Source organism: Calidris pugnax, unplaced genomic scaffold (genome assembly GCF_001431845.1).
Source record: "Calidris pugnax isolate Ruff unplaced genomic scaffold, ASM143184v1 scaffold38, whole genome shotgun sequence".
NCBI classification, from domain to species: domain Eukaryota; kingdom Metazoa; phylum Chordata; class Aves; order Charadriiformes; family Scolopacidae; genus Calidris; species Calidris pugnax.
Genome location: NW_015090995.1, coordinates 20,522,736 through 20,541,066, shown reverse-complemented (window position 1 = coordinate 20,541,066; position 18,331 = coordinate 20,522,736). Strand labels below are relative to the sequence as shown.

Below are 18,331 nucleotides of genomic sequence, written 5' to 3'. Positions count from 1 at the left end.
CTTTGGTCCTGTGGAAACTGCTGCATGTGTCCCTGCTCTCGGACTGCAAAGGTGTCGTGGTTTTTTTATGTCGTCATCTCTTGAAAATCTACTTGAAAAGGTAAACGTATGTGAGGTACTTCATGCCCAAGGCTTCTGTTTCAGTAGGCACTTGCGATACGTATTTGTGAGAGCGGGACAACTCTCACTACCCACGTTAAATTTAATGCCACTACAGCCTTGCTGGGCCCTTCACGTTTGCTGATCTTATTACAACGTCTGCTTTAAAGCCAAGAGGAAATCGCTTCTTCTGTGGCCCTTTTGTTTGATGAAGTCAAGTTTTTCTTGTCTAACGGAGCACTTTAAATTGTAGATTTTCCAAGAGGTGAAAAGCAGCGATATCGCCAAGACGTTCAGAAAAGCCATTAACCGCAAGGAAGGAATCTGTGCCATCGGGGGCACCTCCGAGCTCTCCAGCGAGGGGACACAGCACTCCTACTCAGGTACCACTCTACCTTCAGCCCCTCCTGGGACCAGGGGGTTGTATCCTAAAAATAGGGGTTTTCTGCTGCCCTGATCTGTGGTTCTCCCAGAGCTGAATGGTCTCACATCAAGGGAAGAGCAAGGCAGAATTAGAGGGTGATGCCAGATTCGCAGTGTGTAAATTAAATGTGTGCTTGTTTGTTTTGTTAACTGTGCTTGCTGATGGAGTCCTTGTCTCACACTTGAATGTAATAAAGTTGTTGAGTAATGAGTAAATAACAGGAATATTCTCGTAATTGGAAGTGAAAGTCATATTTCTTTAAACTTTGTGTGGCTCATAAAATAGTGTAGTAATGGCAGAGGGGCTTTTATTTCCCTGGGCTATTGTACACGGCTTCTTTTGGGAAAAATCTTTGCTATGTTATGAAAAAGCCTGTATTAAATTTACAATTGTTTATCTTAGAGGAAGAAAAATATGCCTTTGTAAATTGGATAAACAAAGCCCTGGAAAATGATCCCGACTGTAGGCACGTTATTCCAATGAACCCAAATACAGATGATCTGTTCAAAGCTGTGGGAGACGGGATTGTGCTATGGTAAGTCATGATGGCTCCTGAATTTACAAAAGAAAAAAAATTAAAATCACCAAATTACTTCCCAAAACTGTTGTTAGGGGAATTTTCATCCTATTCTAGGCTGGCTTTGTGACTAGTACGTGTGCATGATGTGTTGCATGTATAAAAAAGAGCTCAGTCACCCAGGTTTTCATTGTCATTGTGTGGTGCCAACTTCATAAACTGGTCATTTTGTCTGGTGATTTTGTTTGGGCTTGGGACTGAGTTTGCTGAAGGGGGGAGAAGGTGCCTTGTGGGAGCAGAAGTTCTCCTGGTGTGGCTCAGACTGGTGCTAGGCATCTTGGGGAGGGCAGATGTATTAAATAGCCCTTTTTTTTCTGGGATGTTTAGGTGTTCAGACAGACCTCTGTGGGAGTGTTAGTGACCTTATGAATTAACCCAAAAATTGATTTTTCTGGGAATCCTCTTGTTGCTTTTGATAATAGCTGCACTAGGTTAGTAATGTAACTTATTTTGCTGCATGCTGAGAGCAGGAGGCATCCAGGGCTGCTAAACACCAGCTGCCTTCTACATCCGGGCTTTCTTTTGGGTTTGTGGTCTTGGTTTGTTTTTTAAATGTAAGTTGATTAATATAGCAAAGAACTGGATAAGTCTGGAATTTCAGTAACTCTGTATCAATATGCAAAAGATGTTTAGTGGGCTGCCCATTGCCCTTCATTTCTGTTATTTTTTCCTTTAGCTTGTAATTTCTCTTTTTTTTTTATATATTTTTTATTTCCTTAGTTTCAAGTAATTCAGGTCTTCGGGCGAAGACCGAACTGAGTAGGAAGCAGTTCCTAATATAAAATAAAAACCTGCCGTGTTTTGTTTTCTGTTGACTAAAAATTCATTGCGCTCCTCACCGAGCTCTCAAAATGTTTGTGCTTTTTTGGGGGGCAGTTTTTTCTTGCCCCACAATAGGAGGCAGTGCCTTGTCTTACTAGAACCTGCAGTGGATGCCAAGAGAGCAGCGAGTCTCCCCTGGCCCTGGGACACTGCGCCGTGAATAATTCACGTGCTCTTTTTGCCCCAGCGGCCGAGATCAGTAGTGGCCAGGAGCATGTTTAAGGTTTCAGGCTTAGCTATTAGTTACAAATACATTCTTGATAACGTAAATATTAACTTCTGATTTACACAACCTTGATTTAAAAAAAAAAATATAAAAAGAAATACACAAAGCCAAACAGGCAAATCTACCGTGGTGAGTATTGTAACGGTGCACTCAGTGTTGTTGAGATTAAATACTAAATGTTGTTTCAAATGTTATTGTTTTTCCTCCTACCAGCAAAATGATCAATCTTTCTGTTCCGGACACAATTGATGAAAGAGCAATTAACAAGAAGAAACTCACACCATTCATAATTCAGGTATAATACACTTCTGTATTCTTGCTGAAGTTCATATTCTGGTAGAATTAATGAAAACAGCGTAGTGGCTCGAGGTGTTATTGTGGAACTCTGGAAAGGAGCGAGTTTTATAACTTGCATTGAATTATTAAAGACAATTTTGTACTGCACATAATGGACAGTGCTGTGGATACAGTTCAAAAGACAAAAAAAAATATGCTAAGTTAATGAGAAAATGGGTAAAATGGCTGAAGTGCTGTGTGCACCTGATATTTTTGCGGTGATCATTTACAGCACTGTCTTTTTAAAACGATGTGGCTATTGGTATTGACTGTCCCCGAAACATTTCATAGTACGACGGGCTGGTGTTGTGAGGATGCCTGTGTGTGCCTGCTCGAATAACTTAACACTTCTCCAGCCTTATTCTTCTTGACGCCACTAGATGCGACGAACTCAGAGGGTGAAATTAAATACCAGAGGCTGAAATTAAACCCTTGTGCCTCGTTCAGTCCTTATCGATCCAGCCTGCAGCCACCACAGCTCCACTAAAACTTGGGAGAGCAGCTCGGGAGCTTTTCTTCCGAGGTGCTGCCATCAAAGCAGGGACTGGGGGGATCTCAGCTCCTCTGGTGCTGGATGAGAGGCCAAGCATTGTCTCCCCGGGCTGTCTCTCACTTGGCTCTGCCGTTGGCAGGAGAACCTGAACCTGGCGCTGAACTCGGCGTCCGCCATCGGGTGCCATGTGGTCAATATTGGCGCAGAGGACTTGAGGGAAGGGAAACCCCACCTGGTCCTTGGGCTTCTCTGGCAGATCATCAAGATCGGCTTGTTCGCTGACATCGAGCTCAGCAGGAATGAAGGTAAATGAAACTGGGAGTGATTACTGCTAAGGCATGAACGCTGCCTTGCTTGTGCTGTCCCCTCCAGCCCCATCGCTGCCTCTTCCCTCCTCTTCTGAAAGGGGGTTTTCACCTTTGAGTTCCTCAGGGCATGTCCCAGGCCGAGATCTTCAGCCTCTTTAGAGCTGTGAAGTGGGTTCTGGTAGCATGTGTGAGCCTTGGAGAATTGGCCAAGGACAAGTCTCTCAGTTGAGATGTGTCTTGTGGTGGGAATGTGTTGCTTTGTGATGCCTCGGGCTGGGCAGGGTCTCCCGGGGTGCTTTGGCCATAGGTACCTAACGGTGTTGGGAGGTGACAAAAGCTGCTTGCAACCTCCTAGGATTGGAGACAACGCATCATCTTCCTCAAAAGAGAAAAAAAAAAAAAAAAGAGGAGGGCTTCAGCTCTTTGGGAATGTTTGCAATGACATGGCTCTCCTAAACCCCTCTGTGCTGCTTCCAGTGGCAGCCCCCCCATCCCCGGTGCTCTCTTGTCCCTGCATGATGGCATCCAAAACTCAGACCTGGCAAATCATTCCCTGACCTCTGTTATTCCTGCATGGGCTACCAGAGCACCCAGATGGATGGAAGGGCTTCACTGTCCCAATCGTGAAGTGATAACATTGTTTGGCTTAGATTGAAAACTCACAGCAAGAAAAGCACCAGCCAGCTGAAAGGATGCTTATCTTGGCTTTCAGGCTTTTTTTTTAAAAGTGCACATGAAACTGCTTCAAGCACTTTTTCATCGAGATAGAAGTACATTTACATTTAGCTTACTGTCATCTGCTTAAAAGGCTGCACATAAAATCCAGAGAATTTTATTACGCAAGAAAATGGAAAATATTTTTCAGAGTTTTCTAGCTCATTCATAGTCTTTTCTGTGTAACAACCACCTCGGGGAAAACTCTACTAATACACAGATTATTTTGACTTAATCACCAGTTGGTATTGTCCCCCACTTCTCCCCTGAAACGTTGCTGCAGCTCTAAATCTGCCAAGCAGGTTTGCCTCTTGAAAACTTCTTCCTTCCCCTCACAAGCGTTTTTCTTCTAGCACTGGCTGCCTTACTCCGGGATGGTGAAAATCTGGAGGACCTTATGAAGCTATCCCCAGAAGAGCTGCTCTTAAGATGGGCCAACTTCCACTTGGAAAACGCAGGCTGGCACAAAATCAATAACTTCAGCTCGGATATCAAGGTACTGAGAGCTCTTCTGGGGTGGGAAGAGGCTGGGAGCCAGCTGGAGCCCCGTTGGGATGTGTAAATGAGGCTCCTCCTCCACAGACAGAACCTTTCTTAATACACAGAGTGGGATTACTGGGGTTGTATGGATGGTATATTTAAGGTACCGCAGTGCTGCTCTCTCTTGCCATGAGGTTGAGCACAGTGTTGAACAGTCTGATATTCCCCCCAGTTCTACTGGGATCCTGCTGCAAAGCTGTAAAAAACGAGTAGGAAACTGGTATTACTCAATTACTCGTGTTTCAAATGTTCTAAATACATCTCTTTTGATGGAAATAATTTTTCAAGGGCATGCAGCTCTCTCAGACAGGGTGAAATCCTTAACTACCTCCCTGGAGAGCTCTCCCACGCGCTCTTCATTTCAAAGAGCTTCACACTTCTCTGCATTTCATCCAAAACGTCATGGGCTGCAGAGAGAAGGGAGACAAGACCTCTTATTCTCTGCACTGGGCTGAGAGAAATGGGAGTGCTCTGCATTTCATCCAAAACGTCATGGGCTGGAGAGAGACTCTGCATTTCATCCAAAACGTCATGGGCTGCAGAGAGAAGGGAGACAAGACCTCTTATTCTCTGCACTGGGCTGAGAGAAATGGGAGTGGGGGCTATTTTTCAGATGTGAGGGGGTGATTTTTTTTCTCTTGGCACTAGTGAAACATGGAGGGTGATGACTCCTGGTGAGTGTGGGGTTTTTGGACTCTGGTCTCAGGAGGTTTTGGGAGCTTATTCACATGGCCAGCAGTTTCGAGGAGGAGGAGGAGGACTGAAGTGGATTCCAGGCTAAAGCACTGTCGAGGTGGAAAAAAAAAATTGATAGTTGAGGTGCATGGCGGGGGCCCAGAGCTCCCCTGTGTGCATCATCCATGCATACACACATGGTCACTCTTATTTCCAAAATCAGAATTGCTTACAACTTTGCTGGTAGCTGTTGGCTGGTCTGGTGGAACCCATCGGCTGCCGGGATACGCCAAGGTCCTTAGTGCTGAGGTCTAAAAGGACTTGTAGTTGATAAGTAATTACTGCAGCTATTTGCTTCTCCTAGTTTGTGACCATCCTTGCCCTTTCTCCTTTGAGCTATTCTAGCTAATGGCAAACGCAGGAGGAAACAGAGTTCTTATAATCAGCTTTTTGTCTTTCCTGAGCCGTTTTCATCGTTGCTGTAGCAGTAGGAATTGGCTGCCTTGTTTAGGGGTTAGGGCCACCTTGGCCTCTGGCTGTGGGGACCGTGGCGGGGGGCTGTGACACCAGACCTTGCAGCAAGGGCAGCTTTCCAACAGTTAAACCTCATAGTTTTCACTTTAAATATTTCTAACCTTTTTCTTTTCTGTTTCCTTTCCTGCTGCCTGGATTTCTGCCATCATGCTCTTTTAAGCTTACAGATTTTGGTAATTCGGTAAAGGTACATAATTACACACAGCAACTTGTTTAAGATGAGCCTGAAATGAATTGACACGGTGTATTCTCTGCTGTGCGGGAGACCTGAATTTTCTTTTTTTCATCCATTTCAGGATTCCAAAGCTTATTTCCACCTCCTCAATCAAATTGCACCCAAAGGGCAGAAAGAAGGAGAGCCTCAGATCGATATCAACATGTCGGGTTTCAATGTAGGTATTCAGGCCGTTGTGTCCTCCTGCTCTACAATCATGAACTACCTGTGCCCTGTAATTGCCCAGTGACATCTAGGTAACCTGGGATCTTAATTTCTAGAGCGTGTACAGTGTCAGCGGGTGTGTGCACACCTTGGGTATGTGCTAAATGAGGGATTGGTGCAGGCCCGATCACTACCTGCCAATTAACATACATGATTGGAAGTCATTTTGTGGTTTTGCTCCGTTTGGGAGCCTGCTGACTTCTGCTTTTGAACCACCAAGTTCAAAAAGCATATAAACTTGGAAGTTACCATGCTGGGAAAAGTAGTGAGACAAAGGAGCCTTATCAATGCCTACAAGTATCTCAAGGGAGGGTTGAAGGAGGAGGGAGCAGACTCTTTTCAGTGGTTCCCAGTGAGAGGACGAGGGGCAATGGGCACAAGTTGGAACATAAGAGGTTCCACTCAAATATGAGGAGAAACTTCTTCACGGTGAGGGTGGCAGAGCCCTGGAACAGGCTGCCCAGGGAGGGTGTGGAGTCCCCTTCCTTGGAGATTTTCAAGACCCACCTGGATGCAGTCCTGGGTAACATGCTCTAGCTCTAGGCAATCCTGCTTCAGCAGGGGAGTTGGACTAGATGATCTCTATGGTCCCTTCCAACTCTAAAATTCAGTGAAATTCAGTGAAATTTACACCCGCAGCAGCAGGGATTAGCATGCGTTCATCCCTTTGATTAGTGACCGGTGCCTGACGAAGGCGGGTGGAGTTGGGACCCTGCCCCAGAGAGCCGTCAAGAGCTTTCCATCTGCTTTGTAGCCCAAACTCTTCCATGACACCTCTTGTCTGTTGCATCCCTGGCAGGAGAAGGATGACTTGCGGAGAGCAGAGTACATGCTGCAGCAGGCGGATCGGCTGGGCTGCCGGCAGTTCGTCACCCCGGCCGACGTGGTCAGCGGCAATCCCAAGCTGAACCTGGCCTTCGTCGCCAACCTCTTCAACAAGTACCCAGCACTTACTAAGCCTGAAAACCAGGACATCGACTGGACCCTACTGGAAGGTGATGCTCCTATCAGTCACAAAGTTAGCGGGAGGGAAATATCCTGCAGTTATGAAGTAAATACTTCTGTCGCAAGAGGCTGTGCCCAGTGGAGGTATCTCCATTGAGGTAACACCTATGATGGGAGGCTTCAGTGCTGCAGGGGTCACTTACTCTTTTGGGGCAGATGAGAAGGGAACTTGACAACTTCTTCAGCAGCTCTGACCCTGATGTGGAGCCTGAACCTGTAGGAGCAATGCCAGCAGCCCATCAGCCATCATAGAATGGTTTGGGTTGGAAGGGACCTTAAAGACAATTCAGTTCCACCCCCTGCCCTGGGCAGGGACACCTCCCACCAGACCAGGTTGCTCCAAGCCCCATCCAGCCTGGCCTTGAACCCCTCCAGGGATGGGGCAGCCACAGCTTCTCTGGGCAACCTCAGCCAGACTCTCACCACCCCCACAGCAAAGAATTTTTTCTTCAGATCTCATCTCAATGTCTCCTCTTTCAGTGTCAAACCCTTCCCCCTCGGCCTATGGCTCCCCTCCCTGATCAAGAGTCCCTCCCCATCTCTCCTGGAGCCCCTTTAGGAGACTGGAAGGGGCTCTAAGATCTCCCCGGAGCCTTCTCTTCTCCAGGCTGAAAGTCCCCAACTCTCTTAACCTGTCCTCACAGCAGAGGGGCTCAGCCTTCCCAGCATCTCTGTGGCCTCCTCTGGACCTGTTTCCAACAGTCCCCCACCCAGAGTTGGGAAGGTGATGTTGCCATTCCCTGGCATGGGCAGGGGAACCTCAGTAATGCAGCAAGATGTTCATGGGAGCAGTAATTGATGGCAGGACTGGGATTAGGGCTTTGGCTGCCTGGCTCCCAGACAGCAGTTAGCTACCACTTGTGTGGAAGACCTTCTTGCTACTTTTTCTTGCAGAAAGTTCGGAAGGCATGCTCTTCTGTGGCCTGGGGAAATCACACTGATATCCAAAACTAGATATCAGGGCAACCGTCTTCCTTTGAAAAAATTACAGTAGAAAAAATACCTTTTTTTTTTGTGCTTGAAAACCTAATCGATGGGCTGTGCTGCTCAAAACTCCCTGCCTTGCAAGATGGAAACCCCTGTGCAGCTTGGAGCTTGCAGAAGTTGCATGAACCTGTTTTCTAGGTTTCTGTTTTCCTGTTTCTAGGAGAGACACGTGAAGAACGGACCTTCCGCAACTGGATGAACTCTCTTGGGGTGAACCCCCATGTGAATCACCTCTACGGGTGAGTGTCAGGCTCGGGGAGATATTCAGCTCCATTGGGCTGGAGATGTGTCCACACCAGTGTCCTGTTGCCCCCAGGTCCTGAACAAAGAGCACCCCTGAGGAAGGGTGGTGGCAGGGAGTTGGGGATGCTCACTGCCCGCCCTGCAGAGATTTCTGAGCCATCACTTGCCACACCAGCAATTGGCTTTAAGGGCTGAAGACAGTTTATTTTCCCCTACCTTGTGTAAATTGGTACCCTGAGACCCCAATACATTTAGATCTGCTTGAGCAACTGGAAATACATTCCCTGTCACCTAGTTTTTGGGCTTAACCCAAAAGGGGTTAGGAGGCGAGGTACTCTAAGGTCCCTGTAGTCAGTGGAGAGATGTGTCTACCTTCGAATTTTATATAGCAAAATTCTTCCCTGATTACCATGCTAAAATCTGCTTTAACTCACGGAGCATTTCTCCTGCCCTGAGAACTACAAACTGGTTTGATTATTTTTTTTTTCTTTTCAGGGTTGTTGAAATTGCAACAACCTGTAAAGAGTAGTAATTGTTCATGATGTGGCAAACTCAGAGTGCATTTAAATCTTGAGACGTTAGGCTTAATCAATGTTTTCCGCTTCAGCGATCTTCAGGATGCACTGGTAATACTACAATTATACGAAAAGATCAAAGTTCCTGTTGATTGGAATAAGGTTAACAAGCCTCCGTACCCTAAGCTTGGAGCAAACATGAAGAAGGTAGGCATTTCAAAAGACACTGTGAAGGCTAAAAATTCCTATTTGAGGCTTCCAGTCAAGTGAGCGTATTTGTGAGTGATTTTCTGCTTAAACTCTTTTCCCCTGCAGCTAGAAAACTGCAACTACGCTGTAGACTTGGGAAAGCATCCCGCCAAGTTCTCCCTGGTGGGTATTGGAGGGCAGGATCTGAACGATGGAAACCCAACGCTGACACTAGCCTTGGTCTGGCAGTTGATGAGAAGGTAGGACCTGCCTCAAACATGCAAAATTTCTGAATGGGGTACAGATTTTGGGAATTTTTTTGCCACATGCCACTGCATCACTGACACAAATCACCCAGAAAGATTGTAAAACCCCTGCCCGTGGGGAGTTTCTGAGACACCACTGGTCAAAACTGTGGCAGAGTCGATCCTGCTGCACGTGGGGCTGGAGCAGATACCTCCGGAGAGCCCTCTGTGAACATCCTGCTGACCAGGATCACCCCTCTCTCACCTGCTCAAGTCTGGTCCTCATGCAGAAACCCTAAGCAGTAACACTTGCACAACTTTTGTTCTAACTTTTAATTGGAAATTGAAAGAAAAACAGTCCAGGGCTGCTCTATAACCTTCTGCACTGGAGTGGGGGGAAAGGGAAACGTCATAATGGATAAAGTTCATCATCCTTTTCTTACCTATTTCTGAAGAATTGTGAGCTGATACAAATATATAACACATATCTGCAAAACAGCTGCATGGTAGCTCCTTATTTGGCATTAGGAGGTCAGAATGCTAACTTGTGAGCTGACCCACACCTTTTAGGTCTTGTGTTAACCCTATGATCAATGGGGAAGCAGTTAAAAAAGCTTTCCAAGCCCAGGCCCAGCTCTGTGCCTAATCTTGTTCTCTCTGCTGGTTCTCAGGTACACGCTGAACGTCCTGGAGGACCTGGGTGATGGTCAGAAAGCCAACGATGACATTATAGTCAGCTGGGTGAACCAGACCCTGAAAGAAGCTGGCAAGTCCACCTCCATACAGAACTTCAAGGTGCAGGTTCCCCTCTTGCATCCAAAAGAAGGCGGCTGCCCAGAACATGGTTTTTTGGCTGGAAGAAGAGCAGGGCTGTCTTAGAAAGGGGTTTCAACAGGACAGGATTCAGTCTGTGCTGGGAACAAAAGGGTCTTTAAGCTACCAGAGAGGAGACAATTCATGGCTGCTGACCAGGGAAAGAGAGCTGAGGGGTGGCAGAGGAGGGGAGGGTGGTCAGGCTGTGGGGCAGAGGTAGGGCTGAGCTGCTGGTAGCTCAGGGGCTGGAGGTGGTGAGCAGTTGTAGGTGAGTGTTGTCTGGTCAGCCAGGCAGACCTGCTGCCTGCAGGTCCATTACTGCTCCATGTTTCCAGAGCACTTGCAGAGAACTGGAGTAATGATGTGCTGTTACCAAAGGAGAAGCAGCAGCTTGGGTTTCCCTGTGGTCCAGCTGGGAATAATCACCACCACGGCTGCTTTGAAAGGGCTTCTGTTGTAAAGCTCGTTTTGTTGCACGTTGCAGAGCAGCTGAATAGAGGTGAGAAGTTTGCCTTCTGGACTAGACATTCATCTTTTACTTGTCTGCCCCTCTGTTCTCTAGGACAAGACTATCAGCACAAGCTTGGCAGTTGTGGATTTAATCGATGCTATACAGCCTGGTTGTATCAACTATGACCTTGTAAAGACTGGTCAGTTATCAGAAGATGACAAACAAAATAACGCTAAGTAAGTTTACTGTCTCAAAAACTTTTTTCCTTTGAAAGAGTGGACCTTTTATGTGCTGGCCTTGAGCTGCAAGTGTTTTTACCACAGTTTGTTACTGTGGTTTTCAATCTCTTTTAACACCATACCTTTTAGACAGGCAGCACTTCTGGAGATGTAATTGCTGTCTTTGCCTGCGACGCTGGAGGGAGCCTTTGGCTGGACTCCTGCTGGTTGAGGGAAATGCACAACAGCCCCATGATGTTCTGTTTCTCACCTGTTTGTTGGGGTGTATGAAGGGCTCAGGGATTTGCAACTGAACCCTTGTATGTCTCGTGTCTCGCTGAATCATCGCAGGTTGTCAAGTTTAAAGCATGCCTATTCCAACACACCTTTGAACTGTGTGTTCTGCAGACTGCTCTGTGGTGGCAGAAGGACAGCAAAGTTTCTTGCAGATAACAGTCTCACTTGATGATTCTTAAAGAGCAAACACAAGGGGAAATTTAAATGTTAGCTGATTAATCCTTTGTTATACATTCGATCTATTAGCCCTAACAAATATTAATTACTTTTTTTTAAACTATTGGTAAAGGGTCAATTCAAAGGTCAATTTGCACATTAAAGATACTCTACTGTGGAAAAGTAATACAGCAAAAGATCAAAAAAAAAAATTTTTCTAAAAGAGGCAGATGTGGGGTGATTGGGCTGTTGCACATCTTGAATCTTAACGAAGAGGATCATAGGTGAAATGTTTGGTTTGGTGTGTTTTGTATTTGTTTGGTGGGGTTTTTTTGTTTGTTTTTTTGTTGGGTTTTTTTTTGTGGTTGGACTCGATGATCTCAGAGGTCCCTTCCAACCACTAAGATTCTGTGATTCTGTGAAATTGTGTTGGATGGGGCAGGGGCTGACTTGTTGTTTACTGGTAGCAGTCTGGGTGCTGACCCCCTCCTCTTCCCCTGGTGAACAGGTATGCTGTGTCCATGGCAAGAAGGATCGGTGCCAGAGTTTATGCTCTTCCAGAAGATCTCGTGGAGGTGAAACCGAAGATGGTCATGACGGTGTTTGCCTGCTTGATGGGCAGAGGAATGAAGCGAGTATAAAAGGGTTGATCCATGTAAAGGAAACAAAAAAACCAACAAAACGCAACAAAAACCCAACCTGCCACCCTGGGTGCATGAGTAGCAGATCAGCTGAGACCACGTTGAAATGCTGTTGGCCTAGGAACTGTCGAAGTTCAAAGGACTTTGTTTTGCTTTGCAAGACAAACTCTTATCAAAATTCTCAGGGAGAGGAGTTTTAACCAACAGACGTGCTCTTTTCCCAAAGGAAAGTTTAACTTATCAAGAGCTCACAGAAATGCATTCATGACAGACCTGCATCTTGCAATACTGCTCTGGAGCTGTTTTCACCCCATTATTTCTCAGATACTTGGTGCGTGGGTTTTTTTTACCCCTGAGGGCTATAAGGTGGTTGGTATGAGTTGTAATGGAAACAAATCTAATTTCTATCTGCAGTCCAGTTTAATTTCTGTCATATGGTCCAAGCATATTTTAGGTTTGACCACTTCCTTAACTCTGCAAATAAAACTACAGTACAAGTTGGGACCTGCAGGCCAGCTCGCAATGCTAAAGGAGAGATGTGTAATTAGGAAGATGGATCTTCTTCCGGTATTCTTTGTACATGGTGCTTTTTTATACATCTAACTATTTTGAGTACTTTACAGATAAAGCATGGCAGTTTTTTTTCTCTTGCTGCTTATAAAAAAAAAGATATTATTTTGTTTTTGGTTATTTTATTTTGGGTTTTTTTAAAGTTATACTATATATAAGAATACCACCATCCTTGGACCTCTCGCAGTAACGTATGATATCACATTGCTGATGGCATGGTTACACCTGAGAAGGGAAGTGAATGCATTTTTGTATGCATCTTGGTTCAGTTCTGTGCACCTAGAAAATAATTTTTACAAAAATCTGCATGAAAACTATAACTTTTTTATTTAAAATGCTGTTGGATATAAAACCATACTACATTGTGGGGAGGTTTTGTGCAGGGAAGAGGGAAATGTTATAAACAGCAGGGCTCAATAAACTGAACAGCAAATGTTCTGGAACATAAAACTATTTTTACAGATAAAAGGAAGCATTGTCGCCAAAGAAGAAGGATGCTGTATCCATAGGATTTAATATTATCTTGCTTTGGCAAGCTGTTTGCTATATTTTGAGATCATATTGCTATTCCAAGCTATTCAAAGTGATGTAATATGGTGGCAAAGCATTAGTTGAAATAAAAACATTTAAATACACGCTTCTCTCCTTATTGACACTGATGCAGCGTGGCAGCCTGGCCTCAGCTGCTTTTGGCTTTGCTTGGGTTGGTCTTCTTGTTTTGCGCCATTGCTCTGTGAGATAGACCAGAATCAGGATGTGCTTGAGGACCTTTTGGTTTTTAAAGTGGGCCTGGGCAGAGCTGTTGTTCTCCATCTGTGTTCCAGAGAGGCTTTGCCTTTGTGGTAGCTCCTGTAAGACCTCGCTGCTGGGGTCTTGCTGTGTGCCCAGAGACGTGTCTGTGGGTGCAGGAGAAGAGCCCTGGTGGGGCAAAACCCACAAGGAGGGAGAAAAGTGTTCCCTGTGTCAGGAACATGCTTGTTCTATGCCAGGTCCGGGCTCGTTCCCAGAAACCGCGGGTCTGGTGGTGTGGTGACCCAAGTCTGGTGTGATTTGGGTCTCAGGGAGCCTGGTGGGACAGGGGGTGCCCAGCAGCCACTGGCTGTTGTGGGGGTGGATTTGCCTGCTCGCTGTGTCCAGCAAGGCTGGAACAGGGCGGTGGGTGCTGGAAGGACATGGTGATCCCAGTGCACCAGTTCCTGCAGTCGTGGAACCCATGGGTGAAGGCCTGGGACTCTGGTGAGCTTTGCCACAGCAGCGGCCTGATGGTGCAGAAGTCCCCAGAACCACCACGAAGAACAATTTGTGTGAAACTGGTGTCTTGTAAACAAACTCCTGTGACCTCAACGACATAAACCTGCTCCAGGTTGTCAGCCTCCTGACCTGTCTGGAATGATTTATTACTTTTTTTTCCAGTGGCTGAACACAGGTAGGTGTGTTTCCTGCAGTAGGCGTGTGGCAGCTTGTCTGCTGGTGGGATGGGGGTGAGTTTGTGGATTAACCCAAATTACAGACCTTCTCTCTGGGCATCGTCTTGGGCAAGCAAGGTGGCACAGCTGTGGGCATAAGCCACTTCAAAAGTTCACAAGCCTGGAGGAGTGTGGGACCCCACTGCCAGAAATGTCATTCCCCATCCCATGCTATGAAGGTGTTAGTGGGAAGGAGCTCTGTTCTGATGCTGTTGTCAGTGCTCCTGGACGGTGTATGAGGTTGTGTCCTTACTTCTCTTTTAAAGCAAGGAGGAAACCCCTGTCAAAACCCAAGCTGGGTCCAGTGGAGGGCCATGAAGGTGACTGGAGGGATGGAGCAGCTCTGCTGTGAGGACAGGCTGAGAGAGCTGGGGTTGTTCAGCCTGGAGAAGAGAAGGCTCCAGGGAGACCTTAGAGCCCCTTCCAATATCTGAAGGGAGCTCCAGGAGAGCTGGGGAGGGACTCTTTGTCAGGGAGTGCAGTGACAGGACAAGGGGGAACGGTTTTAAATTGGAAGAGGGGAGATTGAGATGAGATACCAGAAAGAACTTCTTTGGTGTGAGGGTGGTGAGAGCCTGGCCCAGGTTGCCCAGAGAAGCTGTGGCTGCCCCATCCCTGGAGGGGTTCAAGGCCAGGCTGGATGGGGCTTGGAGCAACCTGGTCTGGTGGGAGGTGTCCCTGCCCAGGGCAGGGGGTGGCACTGGATGATCTTGAAGGTCCCTTCCAACTCTAACCATTCTGTGATTCTTATGGTGACCTCGAGAGGCTGCAGCAGAAGCAGATCCTGCTGGAAAGTGGTTTCTGTTGAAGCAGAAGTTACACAGATCAGCTGGAACCCACGGTAAGACCCAAAACGGCTTCCCTTTGTTCTTTTCTTCGGGTTTTTCCAGGTAATTAAGTGTAGTCATATTAGCCGGGTTAATGTGGCCCCTTGGCAGCGCGGTGGGGGGGGTGGGTGATGGGCCACCACAGACGGGTGGCGCCTCATAAGCTCTCGCCCCACGGGAGAGGCGGTTTTTCCGCGGCCGGACGCGGGACGGGGGGTGTCTCGGCGGGAGGAGCAGCCGGGGCTGGGGTGCCACCCGGGGGCCGGCCCTGGCTACTGCAACCGCTCCCGGGGCTACCGGGCCGGGCTGGGGGCCGGGGGGGCCGCGGGGCCGTTCCCAGCGCGGAGGGACGGGGGGGGGAAGTGGATAAGGCCTGGAAACGTGGAGGCCGCCGCGCTCTGGTAAGCACACGCTGGGAATAATGGGGCTTCTTGGAGAAACTCGTGGTTTTAGCGTTTCATAGAATCGTCCAGGCCGGAAGGGACCTCCAAAGGCCATCTAGTCCGACCCCCCCGCAGTCAGCAGGGACACCCCCAACTAGACCAGGTTCCCCAGGGCCTCGTCGAGCCTCTCCTTGAATATCTCCAGGGAAGGGGCCTCAACCACCTCCCTGGGCAACCTGTTCCAGTGCTCCACCACCCTCACAGTGAAGAACCCTCTCCTCATCTCCAGTCTAAATCTGTTCCCCTCCAGCTTGAAGCCATTGCCCCTCATCCTGTCACTGCAGGCCTTTCTAAACAAGCTCTCCCCAGCCTTCCTGTAGGCTCCCTCAGATACTGGAAGGCTGCTATTAGGTCTCCCCGGCGCCTCCTCTTCTCCAGGCTGAACAACCCCAGCTCCCTCAGCCTGCAGAATCTTCCAAACGGGAGAGGTGATTCTTCCGCTTTGCTCCGGTGAGACCTCACCTGGAGTATTGTGTGCAGGTCTGGAGTCCTCAATATAGAAAAGACATGGACCTGATGGAGCAGGTCCAGAGGAGGGCCACAAGGATGATTCAGCGGGTTGGAGCACCTCTGCTACGAGGACAGGCTTTATTTGGAGCATTAGCTGCTTCTGTACCGTTGTGCCTCATGTGGCCTTCAGAGATGGAAGTTTATATCCCTCTACAACTCCTTGACAGGAGGTTGTAGTGACGGGGCGGGCGGGTCAGTCTCTTCTCCCCAGTAACGAGTGATAGGACAAGAAGAAACAGCCTCCAAGCACTCACTGCTCAGTGGGTGCCAGCAGGGCCAGCAAACCCGCTCAGGGGCTTATTGCACGAAGCCTCACGTACAGCCAGCTGGGAACTTTCCACTGGTACAAGCTTTTCATAAGAAAGTATGTAAACAAAGCTTCCCATGGGAAATTGCATATGTTTTCACTGGAGATGGAACGATATACCCTAAGCAGAGTCACTTCCGTCCCGCTGAAGCAGTGGTCTAGTGATTTATAGCGCTGGCTGGAGGTATGGTATAATTAAGGTCAATATTCTTAGACTTTGGAAGTGGCCACACATGTCTATCCTTCCTCGCCTCTTTTGCTTCCTGCCACCACATCAAATGGGGAAAAATAGATACTCTGACAGTTCCTGGATGGGAAGGCATCTCCTTCTCGTGCAGGGTGCATTGAAGAAATGGGCTAACTCCAAGAAAAGTTTTGGGCAAAGCAAAGCAGAGACCTCACAGTGAAGGTCTGGCTCGGGGCAGGCAGGATAAACCCCAGGGCTTCCTCACAAAAAAGCCCCCAGGAAGCAAGCTTTCAGAAAAGTTTCTGTTTTGTCAAACACTCAGAACTAAGTTTGACAGGAGCCAGAGATGTAAGCTTCAGCACCTTTCTTTGTTCCTGCATGTCTTTTTGCTCTTTCATATTCAGTTACTTCCTTTTATCTGTTCAATCACTTGGGTTTGTTTATTCAGTTGCATACTTTTGTTTCCAAGGCTTTTTAGCAGTGTTTGTTCATGCTGATTTATTTATTTATTTATTTATTTAAACAGTTGAGGTGAGTGTGTGCTGGCCTTAATCTCAAGGATCGCCTTCAAATGTTTTTCTGAGCCCAGGCTGCAGCCTCAGGGCTTGTGTTTTTTGATGGAATTTTTTCCTGTATTCCTTGCAAGTTTCACTTCTTTTTTTTTGTGAATGAAAATGTAGCCACGTGTTGTTCCCGAGCACAATGTGCACAACTTGCTAAGCATTTCTGTCGCTGCTTCACCATAGCACAGAAGCAGCAATTTAGTTGTGCTCCTGTTTGGTGTTTAACAAGGTGGTGGTTTAAAAGTGAAAGGGATGTCTTCTGCAAGCATCCAGAGGAGAAAAGGCTCTCCTTCATTTTTTCACCAATTCAGATTTTTCAATGGAAAAATTTCATTTTGTAAGGACTTGAAAAAACTGCTCAGGTGGATTTTGCTGGCTTGTTTTTAACTTCTGCCTTTTCTGTTGCAGATGGTGAGCAGAGAGGAATGCAAAAGCAAGAAACGAACTGGAGAATTTTTTCCACTACCTCCCAAAGTATGTGAAGCTGAAGAAAATGAGGGTGGTGTTGAATGTACAACCAGACTGGTGAAACAGCATGGACAAAATGTAAGCAAAAATGTACTGACCGTTGAATACTTTGTGATGGAGGCATCGTGATGACCCCTCGGTGTCCCCCAGCAGCTGGAGGGAGGTAGCTCAGGGGTATGGCCCTGGTCTGATGCTGTGCCAAAGCTCGTTGACAAAATTCAGGGGGACACCATTCGTACAGACCATCCCTGAGACAAACGAGCTCTTTGCTGAGGCTCAACACTGCGAGGAGCAGCTGAGTGATAAAATGTTTTATTTGGTGACGTTTTTGCCCATTCCTCCAACACTGTGTTGTGTTCTAACAGCAGAGCACCTCGTGTGCCAGCTGTGGGATGCTGCCGTGCGTTTGGAGAGATGCTGATGGGCTGAGCCTTTTCTGGGGACTCCAGATGTGCTGGGACATGAGCAATTTAATCCTGCTCCAGCACTACTCACATCATCCCCTGTGGGGGCTGAGCTCAGGAAGGCAGCCCCTTCCCAAGGGATCACATGTGGCTGCAGTTGGTGGGGAACCAGGAGGGACAGAAGCTGTGGGGGGACCATGCTTCCCGGGGCCACATCACCCAGAAAAAGCCCACCCCTGAACATGCTAACGTGAGCTTCTCCTCTGCAGGTGAGCATTTACACTGAGGCAGCCCTGAGGAAAGGGACTTGGGGGTTTTGGTGGATGAGAAGCTGGACATGAGCAGGCAGTGGGCAGCTGCAGCCCAGAAGGCCAATCCCATCCTGGGCTGCATCAAAAGCTGTGTTGCCAGCAGGTCCAGAGAGGTGATTCTGCCACTTTACTCTGCTCTGGTGAGACCTCACCTGGAGTATTGTGTGCAGGTCTGGAGCCCTCAATATAAGAAGGACATGGACCTGATGGAGAGGGTCCAGAGGAGGAAGGAAGGAAGGAACGAAGGATGATCAGGGGGATGGAGCACCTCTGCTACGAGGACAGGCTGAGGGAGCTGGGGTTGTTCAGCCTGGAGAAGAGGAGGCTC

General features: G+C 47.6%; 1 protein-coding gene across 2 annotated transcripts in view; it reads left to right on the top strand.

Annotated features, from left to right (window-relative positions):
- The window catches only part of PLS3 (plastin 3), a 56,850-nt gene extending 43,698 nt beyond the window's left edge, over nt 1–13,152 (top strand). For both annotated transcript variants that reach the window (XM_014955296.1, XM_014955295.1), the window contains exons 4-16: nt 353–482; nt 926–1,058; nt 2,362–2,443; nt 3,117–3,282; nt 4,353–4,495; nt 6,045–6,140; nt 6,987–7,182; nt 8,340–8,418; nt 9,030–9,144; nt 9,253–9,386; nt 10,043–10,166; nt 10,747–10,871; nt 11,815–13,152. In XM_014955296.1, coding sequence (XP_014810782.1) covers nt 353–482; nt 926–1,058; nt 2,362–2,443; nt 3,117–3,282; nt 4,353–4,495; nt 6,045–6,140; nt 6,987–7,182; nt 8,340–8,418; nt 9,030–9,144; nt 9,253–9,386; nt 10,043–10,166; nt 10,747–10,871; nt 11,815–11,947 — 1,656 coding nt within the window. In that variant the 3' untranslated portion in view covers nt 11,948–13,152. The remainder of the gene's footprint in view (nt 1–352; nt 483–925; nt 1,059–2,361; nt 2,444–3,116; nt 3,283–4,352; nt 4,496–6,044; nt 6,141–6,986; nt 7,183–8,339; nt 8,419–9,029; nt 9,145–9,252; nt 9,387–10,042; nt 10,167–10,746; nt 10,872–11,814) is intronic.
- Nucleotides 13,153–18,331: the final 5,179 nt, after the last annotated feature.